The sequence below is a fragment of the Echiichthys vipera genome (assembly GCF_963691815.1).
Source record: "Echiichthys vipera genome assembly, chromosome: 11".
Taxonomy (NCBI): Eukaryota; Metazoa; Chordata; class Actinopteri; order Perciformes; family Trachinidae; genus Echiichthys; species Echiichthys vipera.
Genome location: NC_139836.1, coordinates 20,353,525 through 20,371,644, shown reverse-complemented (window position 1 = coordinate 20,371,644; position 18,120 = coordinate 20,353,525). Strand labels below are relative to the sequence as shown.

General features: G+C 39.7%; 1 protein-coding gene across 1 annotated transcript in view; it reads left to right on the top strand.

The window, feature by feature from the left end:
* Positions 1–10,727: 10,727 nt before the first annotated feature.
* The window catches only part of LOC310953349 (VPS10 domain-containing receptor SorCS1-like), a gene marked incomplete at its 5' end in the record, with an annotated part of 42,645 nt that continues 35,252 nt past the window's right edge, over positions 10,728–18,120 (top strand). The window contains one exon of the mRNA XM_083922363.1: positions 10,728–11,444. Coding sequence (XP_083778489.1) covers positions 10,728–11,444 — 717 coding nt within the window. The remainder of the gene's footprint in view (positions 11,445–18,120) is intronic.

Genomic DNA, 18,120 nt, shown 5'->3' with positions numbered 1-18,120 from the left:
TAGCTGAAAGCAGGAAGAAGGTTTAAAATGGGAAGACTAAGAAAAGAAACGTTACATTGGTGCTGTTGTTTCCTATAAGTGCTGCGACTCCATTTATTATTTCCTGACAGATAATGAGCAATGTGTGGATGAAAAATGGAATAGAGTAATGTCACAGATCTTCACTAGAATATGTTCATCGTGCTTCTTTTATTTCACTAACAAAACAAGCCGCTGCCACCCAGAGTAAACATACAAGATAAAACATGGATTTTGTTACCTTGTTTCCAGTCTTTGTGCTAAGTTAACTTAGCCAGCTGCCAATCTCAGAACGCATTGGCCATCAGTCTGACTGGCGAGGCCAATATTTCAGGATTTCTGGTGTATACAGATAGAGATATCTGCATGTGAAAGCCATTAAATAAAAATACAATTTAAAATGCTAAATTACCATCAGACAGTAGCCAATGCGCTTCCAAAATTGCTTTTTGGCCAATGCATACTGCCTCTTGTGCTCTCCACACTGCCTGTAACTTAAGCCCATTCGAACGTGATCAGTCAATAATACTCGGACTACACACGCAAACCAGAAAGAATCCAGTGGCAAAATCTTGTCCCATCGACTACAGATTCTACAGATTCCATGCAGATATCTGTTTATTATGTTTATGTTTATTAGCTAGTTGCTGGTGATGGCTTCATATTTAGCTGACATACAGACATGAGATTGGTGTCGATCTTCCCAACTAACTCTCAGCAAAAATATGTGTATGTCCCAAAATGCCAAACTTTTCCTTTAAATATACATATCACACTTCTATCTTATTTTCCACTCACAACACGTCTGAAGGTGATCTCATTGTACCTCCTGGGTCACGTTGTGAGGCAGCTACTATTGCATCTCTCCAACTGGCATCGGAAGTGAAACAGAATTGATTTAAAATGACGGTTTTAGTCTTATAGGACAGCTCCACTGTGAGCACCATTGTGTGAAAGCTGTTCCAGTGAACTCCATTGATTAATTTTTTTTCTTTTAAATGGCAGCCATGGGACAAGTAAGTATATTTCTTTTATACCAATACAGACTCAGTCAACTTTTTTCACCCACAGCTCAGTGCGTCTTGGAAATGACGTAGCCAAGATAAAACAAGTCTGTCAATAGAATGAACACTGACATGCTCTTAATAGAGGCATGCCCTCTCCATTGCTGTGGAATAGATTTATTTCATTTTATCTCTATTCATATGCGATTCATGACAGTCACCTGCATGCTGATGACTTCCTTTCAAAGATTCTCAAGCATTGTAAATACATGCACACACAGTCGCAGCTACATTTTGGTAAAGCATGCTGCAGTGCAGACCAGCTGGCTGTATAATCAAAAACTGAGAAGAGCAGTGAATGGACTGACCAATGTGAAAGGTACTGTTCATTTAAGACCTTCAAGCTACTAAATTAAAACCTTCATAAGTAAAGATTGACAGCGCAGTTGCCTTCTGTGCTTGGGTATTCTTGGGGAAGTGCTGCCAAATGCTGTACCTGCGTCCCTGAGCTGCAGTGCAGGGTCAGCGCTGGAGGTGGCCACCTCAGCTGGGTGTAAAATGGCCAGTAAATCACAGGCGATACAGGCCAGTGCTTGTGTGTGTGTGTGTGTGTGTTGGTGTGTGTGTGAGTGTATGCGTGCGTGCGTGGGTGCGTGCGTGTGTGCGTGCGTTCGTGTGTGGGGGATAGGAGGAAGAGTATGTGTTCAATTTTTTTACATTTCAATGCTGTTCATCCTCAAGAACTCTGTTTTCACAATGCATGCAAGATCACCCAGGAGATTATGAATTTGGGTTTCAGGGTACTCTTTGTGCGCTGGTGATTGTTTATCATTGCTTCATTCTCTGCTGACATTTGCATGTGCGTTTGTGTCTTTGTGCGCTTGTGCAGGTCACCCTAAAGCTGCCAAACCAGATGTGCAGGAGTTTGGATTGTGCGGAGTGATGAGTGGCTCCCTTGCTGACTCTGCAGACTTGGAACAATGCACACAGGTCTCTCCAACTAATGAGCTCACTATATAGAGAGCACACAGTGAGAGCCTCCACTATGCCTACAGTTTCAATCAGGACCACCATATCTGGGGAGCAGAGCTTTTTATGCGTGTGCTGGCGTCGGACCAAGGAACTTGATACAAAATGCAAATCAGCATCGAGTACCTGAGGTGGTTCCAGTTTGTTTGTGTCACAAGGTGGAGAGTGACAGGTTCTTTGGATCAGGATGGAGTAGGCTTAGGAATGCAGAGGCAGCAAGGCTATTTTTGCTTCTAGACTTTCTAACACATACAAATGCATAGACTTTGCTTCTCCCGGATTCTGTTATAAAGCATTTTCTATATCCGTGTACCCAAAATTGTATAAAAATACAATTTAAATAACTTCAGAGGTATGTTGTGTGGGTACAGCACAAGGACAACGATGAATCATCTATTTTAACATTGCAAGCTTGTTATATTGGAAAGCTTCTATCCCTGATGGGCTGTTAAAACCGACTCAAACAAATATAGGTTACAGGGGCTTAGAGAGTGACTCAGCCCCCCTGGAGGCAATTGTCCAGACTTCTTACTGAGAAATGACTACATTATTCATTTCACCTCTAATGTCTTTGTTTTGCAACAGAGCACTACCACTACCTTAACTCTGAGATGCTAACTACCAATGGGAAGCTGCCAAAAACACAAGATGAAAGTGCATTAAAAAAAAAAAATCTAAAAATAGATTTTTTTGTCAGCTGAAAATATAAAGTAAAGGGTTATGGCAACTGTACCTCATCATTATTAAAAACACCCACAAGGAGGGGAACAGTCTTTTTATCATCACAAGTAGTAGTAGCAGAATGAAACAGGGCATAAAGCTTGTCTTCCCAGTGCTAAGTATGTCTCTAATGAGTCAGGGAATTCTGGGCTTTTAACCTAGGGTAAATATTTTTACCTGCCTTGTGGTTTTTAACCTCGAGGGAGATAAGAGAAAACACCATGTCACATGTTTTTGGACTGCTGGGTACATTAAGACATATCTATGGTTGGTAATGATTAATTTTTTTGCAGAACAGGCAGTTTGGAATGCAAATCTACTCGTATGCTACCAATCATAGCCTGGTAGCAATATCATAAAATATTCATTTTCACAGGAACCCTATTCTGTGGTGGTGCAAAATCCTCTGCCTCTGATGGAGAAGTACAAAGATAGACTCACATACCCTACAGTGTTCCTGTGCCATATCGTGTACCTGTCAGGGAAATTACAAAGACTCGTGAGTTCGCGTCAGATTTCAAATGCCTAACCTTTATGTCTTAGGTTTGTGTTTCTCTGGCAGCGCTAAATATATGAGATGCCCCCTAGTATCTTACAAGCCTGCTGTTTTGATCTATGAGGTTGTGATATAAGCTTTGGTTAATAATTGATGTCTGGAAGGATCTCTCTCTCCAGCTCTTTCATAGTACTCAAAAATGACATTCCTGAAAATAAGAGGGGTCTTCTGCAGGATGAAATACTTCACTTTGTGAATTACTGATGTACCGTGTGGGAGTTCCCACCCCCTCCTTGCTCCCTTATTATTGTGCAAAGTTCAGTGTTTTTAAATTTGCTATGGCCTTTAGACTGAGGAAAGGCTGCACTGACCTCATTAGTGGGTACTGGCTAGCATGTGAAGCTAGTGATCTGTGTCCTGAAGTTTCTGTCCATATGCTTAACAACAAAAATGACCTTCTCTTTTTCTCATGTGTGTCTCTCCATGACTAATTAAGTTAGGGAAAAGGGAGCTAGAAAACGACTGCTTAGAAAGAAGAAACGTGAGAAAAGCATGTTGCGGCCAAAGCTAAACTTCTACCAAAGGATGTGTAAGTTTAAAGGAATAATTTACACTTTTTTGCTGAGAGTGTCGTAAGAAGATTGATGCTTAGCTTAAGCTTAGCTGGGGTCATCCCTATGTTCCCCGGGTCTTGTGTTCCTTGGTCGCTAAGCCTATGCCTCCCCTGATTTAATTCAGCATTTTGTTAGGGTTAGAGGTCACGGTTAGGTTCAGGGTTAGGGTCAGGGTAAGGGGGTAGTATTAGGGTCTACATAGGCCTGATTGTGGAACAAATAACGGAGGAAATGGGAAAAGTTGGAAACATCTGACCTTTTTTTTAAAAAAAAGGCTCAGATGTTACATACAAAGCGGGGACCATAGGACCCAGGGAACATAGGTACTCTCCCACTTAGCTAAGCATAAAGACTGGAAGCGGGGGAAACGGCTAAAGGGAGTGTATCTATGCTCCCACCATCCTATGTTCCCCAGATTAATATCATTTAAGTATGAATAATTAAGGAGGAATTAAAGGGTTTAATATTTTCAGCAATGTTTTTCCCTAGCTCAAGTGTTCAATGTATTTTTCCCTGGGTTAAAATGTTAAAATCACCTAGAGCTTACTTACTGAAACCTTCATCCTCAAATTTGTGAGCAAGCCATTATTCTTGACTTTGGTTAATGATATATCCAAAGCGGCAGTGCAGATTTTTACCATTCAGTGCATTTGAAAAAGTAATCTCCCTTATTTATTTTTTTAACATTCAAACTGCAAAGTCTAGCCCTTACCAAACTCTTATAATGTTAGTTTATATCAAGACACATGGGGCTCTGGGAACACGGGGATGACTTTGCAGCGAATAGCTGTTTCCAGGTTTTGTGGTACAGTAAATAAGCAAACCAGCTGGCTGTAGCTTCATATTTTTGTTCAGATATAAAACTGGTATTGATCCCCTTATCTAACTCTGTCAGAAAGCAAAAAAACGGCTCTTTGTTTCTCAGTTCCAACTAACAGTCAATGCTGTTTTTTATTTATTAAACCCACCTTAACCACATGGTACTGTAACCATGACAACAAAGGTCCCCTAACCTTAACAAGGTACTTATTTTAACCCATACCATCGTTTTTGTGCCTAAACCTTAACCGTGGGGATGTCACATCATAAAAGGGATTTCGTTTTCAACAATGACTTGATACAGTTTTGGAAGGCACAGACAAGTGATGTTGACCGCTTCTGTGTCATTGTGGAGGGTGGCACAATATTTGGCATGGACATATATTGTAGATTCATTTTGAAGACTTGTTGTAATATCAGACTTTTCCATTAAGTGAATATCACATTGCATTTAGCACCACACTACAGTTAACAGCATCACTTCTCATCAGTTACGATTAATGGATGGATGGATGGATGGTTGGGTGGGGTGCATCTGATGAATGTGTATATTACAATATTGTACTATTATTATTCAGTAGTCATAGTATCATAGAACACCTGGTTTTATGACCCTTTCCATTTGCATATTGAGGACGCTGTTTAAATTGGGACATCTACTGTATATTTGATAGTTATGAGTCTCTGTGTCATGGTTGTGCTGCTGTAACGATGGGTTGATATAAACCCCCTATGTTTGACTTGTCCAGCTGAGGGATTGAGGACTAGTTTTGACATGTCCTGCATATCTCTTAAACATGCCCCAATAACACTTTTCTAATGTTTATCCAGTTAATTTCTATGATTCATGTGTGATTATTACTTAAAATTTCAAAGATGGCTCTCTCCAGTGGCAGACTGCTGTGATAAGCTCTAAAGTGAGTCGGTCAAAAAGAAAAAAGACAACACTTTAATGAGGGAATCTTCAGCGGGGTGCCCAGACTTCTGTCACAGCCTGTAAATGGATGTGATGGACTTCTAAAAGTTTTAATTACAAGCTTCTTCACGAGGCTTTGGTCTTTCGCCCGCTGTGCCAATATTTCAATATTTCTCTCAGATATTAATGTTTGCAGCCAGGGTGTCCCAACTACAGGTTATTTTTCTTTTTGCACTCTTGGGGCTTCTTCTCTCCACCTTAAGACATCTGTCAATAATAAAATTTGCCAATCTAATAAAGGCAGGAATCACGTCACCATCATTTCCCAAGGTGTCCATTTTTATATAGAACCATAAGAATAGGGCCATTATTATTAGTTTAGACGCACCTTCTCACAGATACCTTCTTTGAGCTTACATTTGGGGATACCAAATGACAATTACATTTGAAAAACAACAATGTACACTCGCATGGAGAAAACTGTCAGCGCCAACACCTCATCTAACTCTCATTTACAGGACCACAAAAATCTCATTTCTGAAAATTGACACAAGATATTAGGCTGGGACACAATGCAAGAGAGAAAGATACATCCAAGTGTGCAGATCAGTTGGATATTAACTAAAGACATAGGCTGTTTTATTTTATTGGAAGGTACAGATGGGCTCAAACATCTATAACGATTTTCTTTGTTTTATCTAAGCCTGGTGGCTTGACTGTAATAGTTCTAAGAACATTGCTTCACAGAGAGCAAAAGTAATGACATTTAGTTGTGAAATGAGTTCTTTTATGACATGGATAATTAAATTAGCCATCTTTCATTAGGGAATATATATATTCACTAGGGAATATTACATTTAATCCAGAGCACTTTGTTCTTGTTTTTTTTTTTTAACATGCTATTTGTTATGTTCAGATTGATACTAGCTCTGCACAAAAATGTTTTTTTTTAATCCAAATATGCATAAGAGAATGATCCACTATATCATGCTTTGTGATTAACCCTATCAGGGCATAATTGTGGCTTTATTCCCAGCTGAACCTTAACACCGAGTGAGTGTGTGTCTACGGTATAGTGAATATAAATACCCACTAGGTCTAAATGGATTTTAGCTTGTTGGCAACGCTAGCAGACTTGAATGTAAACACATTAACAATAGCCAAGCACTGATGCTGTAAATAATGAATACCTTATGGAACAATTTGCTGCATTTGTTCCTAAGTGCCATGTGCTTATTAGAGCCTGCATTACCGTGACAGATAAATAAAGTAGTTCTTAACTCTTTGCTGCATAAATAATGTCAAAACTTTTAATGTAAAGGAAGAAAACATAGCATAACTTTAAACAAGATAAGGAAGTGTATCATCTATGAAAAACCTCACAGATATGTGTTAATCTGTTAAGACTGTCTATGTACACTGCAAAGTGTTAACAGTTTACCATTTGAGACGAACTTTAAATAAGAAAACCAAAACTACTTATGAAAATGTGGTCCAAAATGCATAGATGGCCATATTTTAATATTATTCTGCTCATGGTTAAAAAAAAAGAAGAATAAAGTAGTTTATATAGTAGTTTATTTTCTTCTTATACAAGAGGTCAGGCCAATGTCTCTTTCAGACCTATCACACTAATTTATAGATGAGCTCAGGTCGAGTGTAACGAGGACAAATGTGAAAACATGATCTGAAAACATTAATCATTTCTTCTGTAAATTTGTGGCCATATACGATGCTGGATGTTTTTGTCCTGAGCAGCACTGAGACAAATTCTGAAGGTTAAGCAAAAAATATGGAAGAATCAAGATTAACATACTTTAATTAGAAAAACCCACCTCACTAAATAAACTACATATTATCATGTATTATAAAATTATGGGATTGAATCCGACCTCATATGCAAGAGCTGGAAGTTAGTGAATTAAAGCTGCATGTACTATATGATAAAATAAGCAGAAAATAGAGTAAATAAGAGAAGGACAGCAGCAGAAAACTACATTTGGTATATTTCTATGTATCTGTAAGTAGCAAATTCACCTTTTCACTTCACTGACTATAAACCTTATATCACATATTAGAAAGAGTAAATGATTTGTGATATGAAATAGATACTACCCGCAGCATTTCACTGGGGTCAGAGCACTTAACCTGCTGCCTGTATTGCATTCCACCGTATCTCTCAATAATGTAATTGAAATCATTATTTGAAAAGGCGATTTTCCCTCTTTGTGCCCCAGAGGTCTCTTCAGTGCTAATTGAAGTAGATGTCTCATGTGTCTATAGCTACCTCAATACCTTCTATCTCAGCACAAGTGCTTCTGTAACACATCTGCATGAAGGCAAAGTAAAAATACCTGCACAGGAGTTTCACACTGTTTTTTTCAACATTTCTTTTTTGTTTTTAGAGCAGAGGATTAGGTGTATATTATTATTAATTGGTGAAAAGAGAGATCACTTTCCTATGGCAACTGTGTTTTCTATGGCAACTCATTTCTACTTATATTCAATGCAGTACTGCAAGCAGATGTTAGCTGGAGCAGAGGGGCGAGACAATGTACCGTGCATTGCTAATGTCCTGAGAGTCTTAGCTCCTCTTCTTTTTACTGTTATGAGCACCAGAGTCATTTGAACAGTTGTGAAAGTGAACCAGGCATTAGAGTGGAAGATGTCTTATTTCAGAGATGAGCTCTACAATGTTCTTTTCTTCTTCCCCTGAATTCTATTTAAGTAAAAAAAAAAAAGCAGAGAATAATGAAACAACGTGGATTACTGTCGTCTCGTTCCTTTGTGTGCTTTCCACACTTTCTGCTCACAAGTTTCCATCACAGAAGTATGAGCTCAGGGAGCATAACGCAGTTTGTATTCAGTCTGTGTGACAGGCGGCAAAGCAGCAATCTTGTCTGTTGAAAGACAATGATTCCACTCAGCTGCCATGTTGTGCACACAGATGTACTACATGACATCAGTCCTGAAATCTGTCACCTTGCAAAGTGAAACTGAAAGTTTGTGACCAAGTCAAAAAGATGCTCCATCTAAGTTTGATTTTAAGTGTACACCTCCCAAAGTCTGCTTGTAATTAGACGATTTCTCAATTCTCAGTTTAGTTTTTGAAAATCAATCATTGGTTTTACATATGACATTTGCACACATTCACCCTCCCACTGTGGCCTCAAGGAGAAATCCACATTATAAATGAAAACAAAAGGGGTACTTTCATGCAGAGATCAAATGCTAAGTCTGCTACTCGATTAGTCTAGTGCAACTATTTTGATAGTCAAATCAACGTTCATCAGTAACAGCTTCTAAAATGCGAAAGTTTACCGCAGATCATTGTAAACTGAGATAAAGCAAGTGATTTGAAAATGTCACCGTAGTCCAAGGGAAATTATGATGGACCCTTTTCATTATTTTCTGACATTTAAACAATTAATTGGTTTATCAATAAAATAATCAGTAGATAAATCGATATCCATCCAACCATTAGTGGCATCCATCTTCGGGAAATTATGTTCAGCACAGAAATATTACAAGCAAAACAAGACAAAGTACCAAAAAAACAAGCATACACAAACCCAGCATGTGCAAAATCATCCGTGTCTAAACTCAGCAGGCAAGTCAGGCAAGAATCCATTATGATCACTCCACAGTGTCACTGCAGATTTATCCCAGACAAAAACCACAGCCAGTAAAAAGTACATATAAAAAGGTGCCACACACACAGGCATTTATTTCTCTAAAACATCGTCTGCACTGTAGTTGTGCTGTGCATTAGGTTTGCATTACAGTCAAGACTTGTGCTTTTTAGCCAATGTTCCTCATGATTGAAATTCTCAGTCAGCCATCAATCTGCATTATAGACTGGTTTCCCCTTGTCTGGTGGGGGCTAAATGAAACAGATTGAGACAGCTCTTGCTCACTGCATCACTAATGGCTGCCAATGAAAGACGTCTCTGTGCAGTTGACCCGTGTGTGGAACAGGATCACGTCGCAGCTCAGAGCGATGGGGAGAACACAGCTCAATATAAGAAGTCTCTTCGGCATCAGTCACCAGTCAACAGCATTCTCATCCTATTGACTAAATGTTGCCTAGAAATAGGATCTAATCACTGAGTTTAGACAGGCTCTAGTTCTCCTAATGGCTTACCATTAGCTGACTGGAACAAAGCCGAAAGTATAGAGAAATATAATAGTATATTCCACAGTGTCCGCATTGCATGGCAATAATGATTTTTCCATTATTGCCATGGCACCTGCATACTCCTCTGTGCTTACATACAAAAGCAGAGAAAGGGTGGGTTGGATTACTTGCTCATCTCTGGTTTGAATCAGTTTCATTATTCCGTCAGACACCCCTACATTAACCTGGAAAAAAAGTAGAAAAAAAACTTTAAAGGACTTTAAATTTGTTCGAATTAATGGATACAATAGTGAAACTATGCGTTTCAAGTGAAACCATTTCCAAGGCATTTTGCAGATGGGCCACAACAGAGTCATCACCTGCATGGCATAATTGACAGTGAACACAGGCATTCCTGTTAATTGTTTACCAAGGGCTTTGCTAATGGAAAATGCAAAGCCTCAGTGTATCTTCCATAAAGCCCCTGTCAGGAGCATTTCCACATAAAGACTACCAGAGGCAGACCCAATAATGGCTTTAGACTTTCCCCTGGGGACCCCAACATCTGAATACATTTCAGATAGTTCTAATCCAATGCATAATTACCTATAGGAAGACGATCCAGTCAAATATGTCACAGCAGAATAGTATCTGACTGGCACACTGCTAATGAAAAACAGGATAAAAAGCCACAGGAGACCACGTGTCTCTACAGTAATATGACTTAATAAAGAGTGCGCCCAGTTGCCCTTTTTTTCCCTCCAGGTTGAGATGATGATGATGATGCGGGGGTATGGGCCCCTCTCCCCTCTCGTCCAGGATTCAGCCTCCAGCTCCTCCTCTGATGCATCGTTTGCATCAGTAGGGGAACACTTGTCCGCGCGCTGCTGCACCTCCCCACAGTGAATTCACGGACTCCACTTCACCAGGTAATGACAGCTCAAGAGTGACAATGATATGTTTTTAACGCAGCCGAAGTCGGAATTAACGTAGAATGGAGACGCGCCTTGGCCACTGCATTTTTATCATTTTTTCTGAGTGGATTTGGCTCTTCACCCTAACTTCCATCCTGGGCGGAACAAAAGCGGAGCTGAGGTGCATTCCCTCGTGCCAGCTGCCGCTAATTACAGCATTTCCCCGGGAACTCTCGGAACTGGATCTGACTAATTTTGGCGAGGCATCAGCTGAAGAATTTATTGGATTTACGGAGGGGTCTCCGGGCGCCAACCCCACCGCCGGTGGGGACGAAAAGCATAACGTTGCGGAATTATCCGCAAGCAGAGAAAGTTCGTCTGAAGTGCAGCCGCGGGCTGGGGAGAATGAAACAAGTTGTCTCCAGAAGGACACATTGAACGGTCAGCAAAAACTTTCCCATCCGAAAGTGTTTCCTGGAAGAGCTTCTTCCGCGGCTACACCTTCTCCCAGCGTGGAGACCGAAAATAGCACGGGTGATGGAAACATTAACAGCTTTTACGTTGAAAATGGGGAGCAGGTTGATGTGACAGTGAACGAGGATACCGATGTGGCCAGTTGGAGGGGAACACGGATTGCGAGGAGCGCAGAGACTTGGTCCGGACTCAGACCTGAGAGCGAGGAGGACGCATCGTTTTCGGACCAGGGGGAGTTTGAGCTCATAAGTTCGACATTTGCACTCACCGGGGACACTGCTCATAACCAGGCGATGGTGCACTGGTCCGGACAAAACAGCAGCGTGAGTATTTCATGTGCGCCAGATTTACGCACGGACCTCTTTTGACGCAGTGTGTGTTCACTCTCAAATCATGCATGGTAATTTGAGTAAAGCAGTAGTTTTGCCTGAGCGGGCAAAACGAAATTGAGATTAAACGTGTGTCTGCTGAGAGGTTGCAGAGTTGAAGGGAATACGTCTAGCCTTGCTTTATTCTCTCTCTCTCTCTCTCTCTCTCTCTCTCTCTCTCTCTCTCTCTCTCTCTCTCTCTCTCTCTCTGACACACACACACACACACACACACACACACACACACACACACACACACACACCATGTTGTTTAGTAATGACTTGGCAGGTAGGCTCAAGTTTGAAGGAGAAAAAATAAGTTAATATACAATAATTTTGTAAATCAGGGCTGGCTCTAGCATTTTTGGAGCCCTAGGTAAAGTCTGTTCGGGTTGTGCAGTGTTGGGCTGTGGCTGTCCCAGTTATTTCCATATACATACATAAAAAAATCATGTATTAAATACAAAACACTGCAAAGCTGGCCTTTCAGTTCTAAATACTATTAACATACTTATTTTAAATCCCTAGCTTGGCATTTATGCAAAACACATGTTCAACATATTTAAATTTAAACTATAACTCTGGTTTATCCTAACTATTATTTAATGACCATTGCTAATTGTTATTTTTCAAGTCAGAGGGAGGGAAACAGCTGGTCAACAACAGCTGTAGCTGATTCATCAACAGTAGCAGTCCGGCTGCCATTTCCCCATGCAAGCGCATCTATTATGATTATACATCTTCACATGATTTGGCACGGCCACTGCAACCGGAGCAGATGCAGACCTAGTCTTGCTTTTGATGGGGAAATAAGGTCACTTGGCAGTGGCTGCCCTGACATGAAGTGGTCATGGAGGGCAAGGCAAGTTTTTTTGTATAGCACCTTTCAACAACAAGGTAATTCAAAGTGCTATAGTATGGTATTATTAGTATAGACCATTGGTGTCAAACTGATCCAGTAAAGGGCCGTGTGGCTGCAGGTTTTCATTCCAACCAAGCAAGAACACACCGGCCCTTTACTTGATCAGTTTGACACCCATGGTATAGACTGTATAAAATAAGGACCTAGTCTCTGGGACATCACCCATAGGTTTCTGAAGAGCCAAATGAAGCTCAAAATAAATAATAATAAATAAATAAATAATATATATAAAATAAACAAAGTCTGACTTGAAGCTCCAAGCAGGTGAATGCTAAGAAGCTAGCTAGGCTACTCTGCTGGGGAGTAGTTACTTAGTGGATGTATATTAATGACAATGCGGGCAGTGGAAACCGCAGCAAACGGTGGTTACAGTAGATTGAAGGCCAGCAGCAGGGTCAAACCTGAGCTGGGGTAGTCTGGGATCTAGAGTCCAACCCAAGTGCTATTGTTTGGGCTGCCTGCATTTAGCTGCTCCTGTGGTTAACTGAAGTTCTCTCTCCCCCAGTCGGTTACTAGCACAAGTAGAATCTAATTCTGTGGGGAAACCCTGTGTGACTAAAGACATGTAAAACAAACAATTTGAAGCAAATCAATTAGCCTGAATTTAGAGTACACCGACAAAACCCCAATGAGATGATAATAATCATGACACAGAAAGAGATTCAAGGGGGACTGAAATTTACATGTAGCGTTGCTATCCACAGTGCTGTGCAAGATTATCCTGAATATGACTGTTAAAAATCATTAATGCAAACATATGAATAAAATATTAGAATATTTCACTGTCCTAAAAAACGACATAGTAAAATTGAATGCACAGGGAGCCATATTATTAGTCCGATAGTTGGATGAATAATTCCCCAAAAGGCCCCAACACATGCTTCTATCGAGTCAGTTTAGTATTCATGCACCAACACCACAAGTACGGCAGAGAGCTGAGGTGACGGTGAGCAGTGACTGTAGCAGCTAGAAGCCACCACTCACAGCAGCCATGCCCTTAATTATACAGAATTTTAAGCCTTAATATATTTAAAACAAGTGAGTTCTGAAAAGGAATCACCATCTGTACAACTCTCATGGATAGAGAAATTGTCTGTAGAGACCAAAATCTGTTTTTGTACCAGGCTGTTAACATAAATTTTTATCTTGTAAAAGTTGGGCATTTTAACATGAGGCTAATGGGGAATTGTTCTGTTTTGGAGTCAGCCTCAAGTGGCCACTATGTGAACTGCATAATGCTCTGCTTGATAGTGATACATAATGCTAGTCTGGAAATCCAGACCCACATCTAGAAAGACGTTAGGTCTAATAAACGAGCAATAGACCTTCCCAAATCAAACAATAGACTGCACCAATGCATGTATTTCAAAATACTACGGCACGCAATTGGATAGCACTACGACGGACTACGACCAATCTGCAGGTTTTTTTTTCTCGCATCACTGATTTTGGCTCTATGCATACATTTTGTGCATATATGATATCTAATAAACCTTTCTATGCACCTGTCCTCATGCTAGAGCCTTATCTGCCTTGTTCAAAAGTACAGAGAATGATGCTACAAAAGGTTATGTGTACAGCTCACTGAACACTGCAGGCTGAAAGTGAAAGACATTATACAGCAGATCGGTTGAAATGATAATAATATCAATGATGTAACTCTCTTTACACAAAGAATGTAACTTGAAGTGTTCTTTACAATTAAGAGAAATCTGGAGCAAAATGTACAAAATAGCATGATAATATTGTAAAATACTAAATATGGGTACAGAGAGAGCTGAAAGCCAAACCAAAAGCCTGTGGAAATAGATGTTTTAACCTCTATCTAACCCAGTTTGGGAATATCCAATTTTCTTATATCTGTGCTTCTCTGAACATCCAACAACCCAAAGTGAAGGAGCTGAGTGAATCTGAAGGCACTCAAAACAACAGGGAGTCTTCGATGTAAGCCGTTTAGAGCTTTACTGTAGGCCTATAAACAAGCAAAGGGACTTTAAAAGCAATTCTAAAAGTTACTTGGAGCCATGTACAGTTCAGCCAAAAGCCATGCTCACATGTTCTTTTTCTTGTTTTGATCAGGAGTCAAGCAGTTTGAATTATTTGTTGACCCTAAATAGACTTCAGCAAGACCAGTGAACTGTGTTGTAGTCTAGTCTGCTTGAGATGTAAGCATTAATTAGCTTTTGACATCTTGCTGGCTAAAGTTTCACCATGGCAACATTTCTGAAATGAAAGCAGTTGATCTGGAGGTGTTATTTAAAAGAAAAGTCACACACACTATCAAAGAGGGCCTATAGCTTGTAGTGGGGAACCAGAGATCATGGTGCATCTTTTAGCCTCAGAGCTCAGCCAAAGTATTCTTGTTTGTCTTTCATTGAGTTTTAGACGGTTATATCCCATCTATTAAAGGTGGAATGTAAAGATATAGCCAGATCTTTAGTTTAAAACATTTTTAAAAAATTAACCGAAATTATCCACAGAAGTAAAATAAAATGGTGTTATGTCAAAGACACCTATGTATTTTGTTGCAGAGATATCTACTGAAATACGTATGCCAACCAGTGGGCCCCCGTCCGGCCTGTCTCTTAATAGTGATTGGAATTAGGTCTCTAATGGCTCTGTTCGTTTCTGCGAGCCATTCAAAAGAGTAGCTTATCGTTCATTGTTAAATACTTTTATGAGGGACAGGTGGTTACTATTTATCTGTGAAAATTGACCAGGCATTGCATGCACGCCTGCCTGTAGCGCATGTTAGAGAAAAGTTTCAATAAAAGCGTGTTTGGTGTGTTTTCAGGTATTTAAAAAAGATTGATGGGCCGCTCTTTTGAACAGCTCTAGGAATGGAACACAGTCATGAGATCCAGCTCCCATCAAACAGCCGTAGTTCTCATCACTAGTTCAAAAGAACCATTTAGTTACTGTTTTATATTTCTGTTTTTTTTTTTACAAAATATATGCTATCTGTATAATATTGTTGTTGTAAAATACTGTATGTTGTTTGTATAGCTGGAGTTTGAAAAAAGAACAACAACTTCCCCCTGGGATTATTAAAGTGTTTCTGATTCTGATCGTTTTGGAATGACATGACTATCTTTTAATACCACTTGTGCCTCGAAAGGCGCGGAAGTAAGTCCCTGTAGCGTTCAGTCTGCCCTCAGTCCAACATGACAGGACGTAGAAGTAGAGCTAGCTATAATCTTTTCACAGTTAGGTGGTGAATTTTCTAGTCCTGCTGAGAAATGTACCCCCCTGATGAGACAGATTCTCATCCTGCCTACTAACAATGTAATGCATGTGTATGCATGTTCCCATTTGTGCCACACCCTCTCTCTCTCGCCAGGATTTTCCAGCTGGTGCTCTTCAGAAATCAATTTAAAGTAGAAATCCGCTTAAAATGTGGCAAATTTCCCCATTCCAAGTTTAACGTCTTTACAGTTCAGTTATAATGGCTGCAATCAGCTTGCCTGGGTGTATGAGAAGATTTGAAAGAGTTTTAGCAGCCAGTAACACATCAATAGGCAACCTTATCTCACAGGCTAAATACGAAAGAGGGGGACAATTTGTCATAAAAAAGATAAATTGGGGCTGAATGTTTGCAGTGTTCATATATAAGGGATATCTCCTCTGGCAATGTGTCTGTTGGAAATTGCTGCCCTGTTTAGACACTTCAGGCAGTTCTCATATGTTGATTACATAAAATCAGGTTTTCACACTAAAAGACAAAGTTAGTTATTAGATAGTACAGCCTGTGATGCATGTTTTAAAATGTTTTTGTAAAATCTAATAATTGGTTTAGTTGTGGGTCCGTAGAACATCAGGTAATTTGTGCATGCAGTTTAGGAGACTCATTGTTTGGGATTGACAACATATAATCTGGACTAAAAATTTAAGTTAACAGTCTTTTTTCGATTGAAGCCTAATTGCTGGATATTATAATATATTACACTGCAGTGCCACTTTAGTAACATGAAAAGCAAGGAAAATGTAAGAGAGTGCTCAGTTCAGTGCTGCTTCCACACTGATTCATTTGGTTATTGTTTGTCAACAGCCTGAGTTTGTGCCTCTCATGTATTATATATTGGCATTACAGAGGTAACCATCAGTTTCTCTAAAAGATACTTCTCCTGCGTTGTTTGAAAAAGCCCAGAAGGTCATTTAAAAACACTGACCTCTAGTCTGCCTGTATTCACAAATTGTTCCAAGACTCTTCTAGCCATGTATATGAAAATATATTCCATCTGTTGAATGATAGAAACGTTTTTTAACCCAAGGTGAGCTTCTGTTTACGAATCAAAACAAAAGATGACAGCCCACCACCTACCTGGATAGGAAAACAGACCTGAATGAGCAACACGACCAGGGCAATCTCAGTTACATGCAACACTTGAGTACAATACAACACTCTACGACACTAGTGTCCTCCTACTGAATTTATAGAATTTAATTTCCGCAATTAGCCAGCATGCTTTAAGGATTTGATTACAATGAAAGAAAGTAAGTAAGCCCACACTATTAGTGTGATTATGTATTTGAGTGTTTGCTTTATTCAGAACTCTAATATAGCATCCATGCGGTCAAAGTCTTTAATGTTTTACCTACAGGAGCCAGTGCAGTAGATAAATAATTTGTATCAACTTGTGTTGCAGAGGATGTTAATCAGAGATCCACTGGGGCTTTATTAGCAGTCAAGAGTACATTTTACTGAAAGAAATGTAAGGGCGTATAGGCCTGAAGGATATTAGTGTATAAAAAGCGTATTTGATTTTGTTGGGTTTTATAACTGCACGCACACCGTCCCTTGTACTCCAGTGGTGGGCGTTTGCAAAAATTTCTGTATGACCTGTTGCCCTAACACCAGGCTATTGTTAATGTGAAGAATTCTGACTGTTAAATGCAACTGCCTCAATCTGGGCAGACATTGTGCTTTAAGTAATTTTGTACTCTGTGTTAATTCTCGCTACATGCTTAAACCTGCCTTTCTGTACCAAAACATCTGATTTCTATGTGCAAGCTGTACAGATCAATTGACTGGTCATGACGCAGGTGGTCACACTTAACTTAAAATTCCCCAGTCAGTTTTGTCCAGTGACAATTCCAAAAAAAAAGTATTCAAAGAAGACGACTTTGTCTCCAACAATTTTTGAACCACATTTTGAACATGCTAGCAATTCTTCCGATTTCCCCATGGTTATGGTTTTGTAATTAATCAGGTGTTGTGATGAAACCTAACATCTAACAGCAACTAATCTGTCAGAAATGTTGTGTTAAAAATGTACATAATACAGTGTCTGCTCTGTTTTACAGCAATGTTAACTTGTCATTTAATTGAGACATAGGAAACACCGCAGATAAGCGGAACAATATTTACTCTACTGCTTATTTTAGGATTAGGCAACGTGGTTAGTTTTAATTTGTTTAGCTTTCGAACGTTTTTTTTTTTTTTTTTTAACTAATAACCCTGGTTAGCATCTTTTATTCAGGTGCTCTAGTTTCCTCACAGACCAAACCCATGCAAGTAAGGGTCAAAAAGTCTAAATTGCCTGTAGGTGCGAATGTGTTTGTCATTATGTATTAGCCGTGTGAGACTGTCAAACTGTTGCCCAGTGCATGCTACGATAGGCTCACAACCTTGAACATTTATGTCTTATTTTGTTTCCACTCTATCCGTGCATATACAGTTAATCCATTAAAATTCTCCACAGAAGAGAC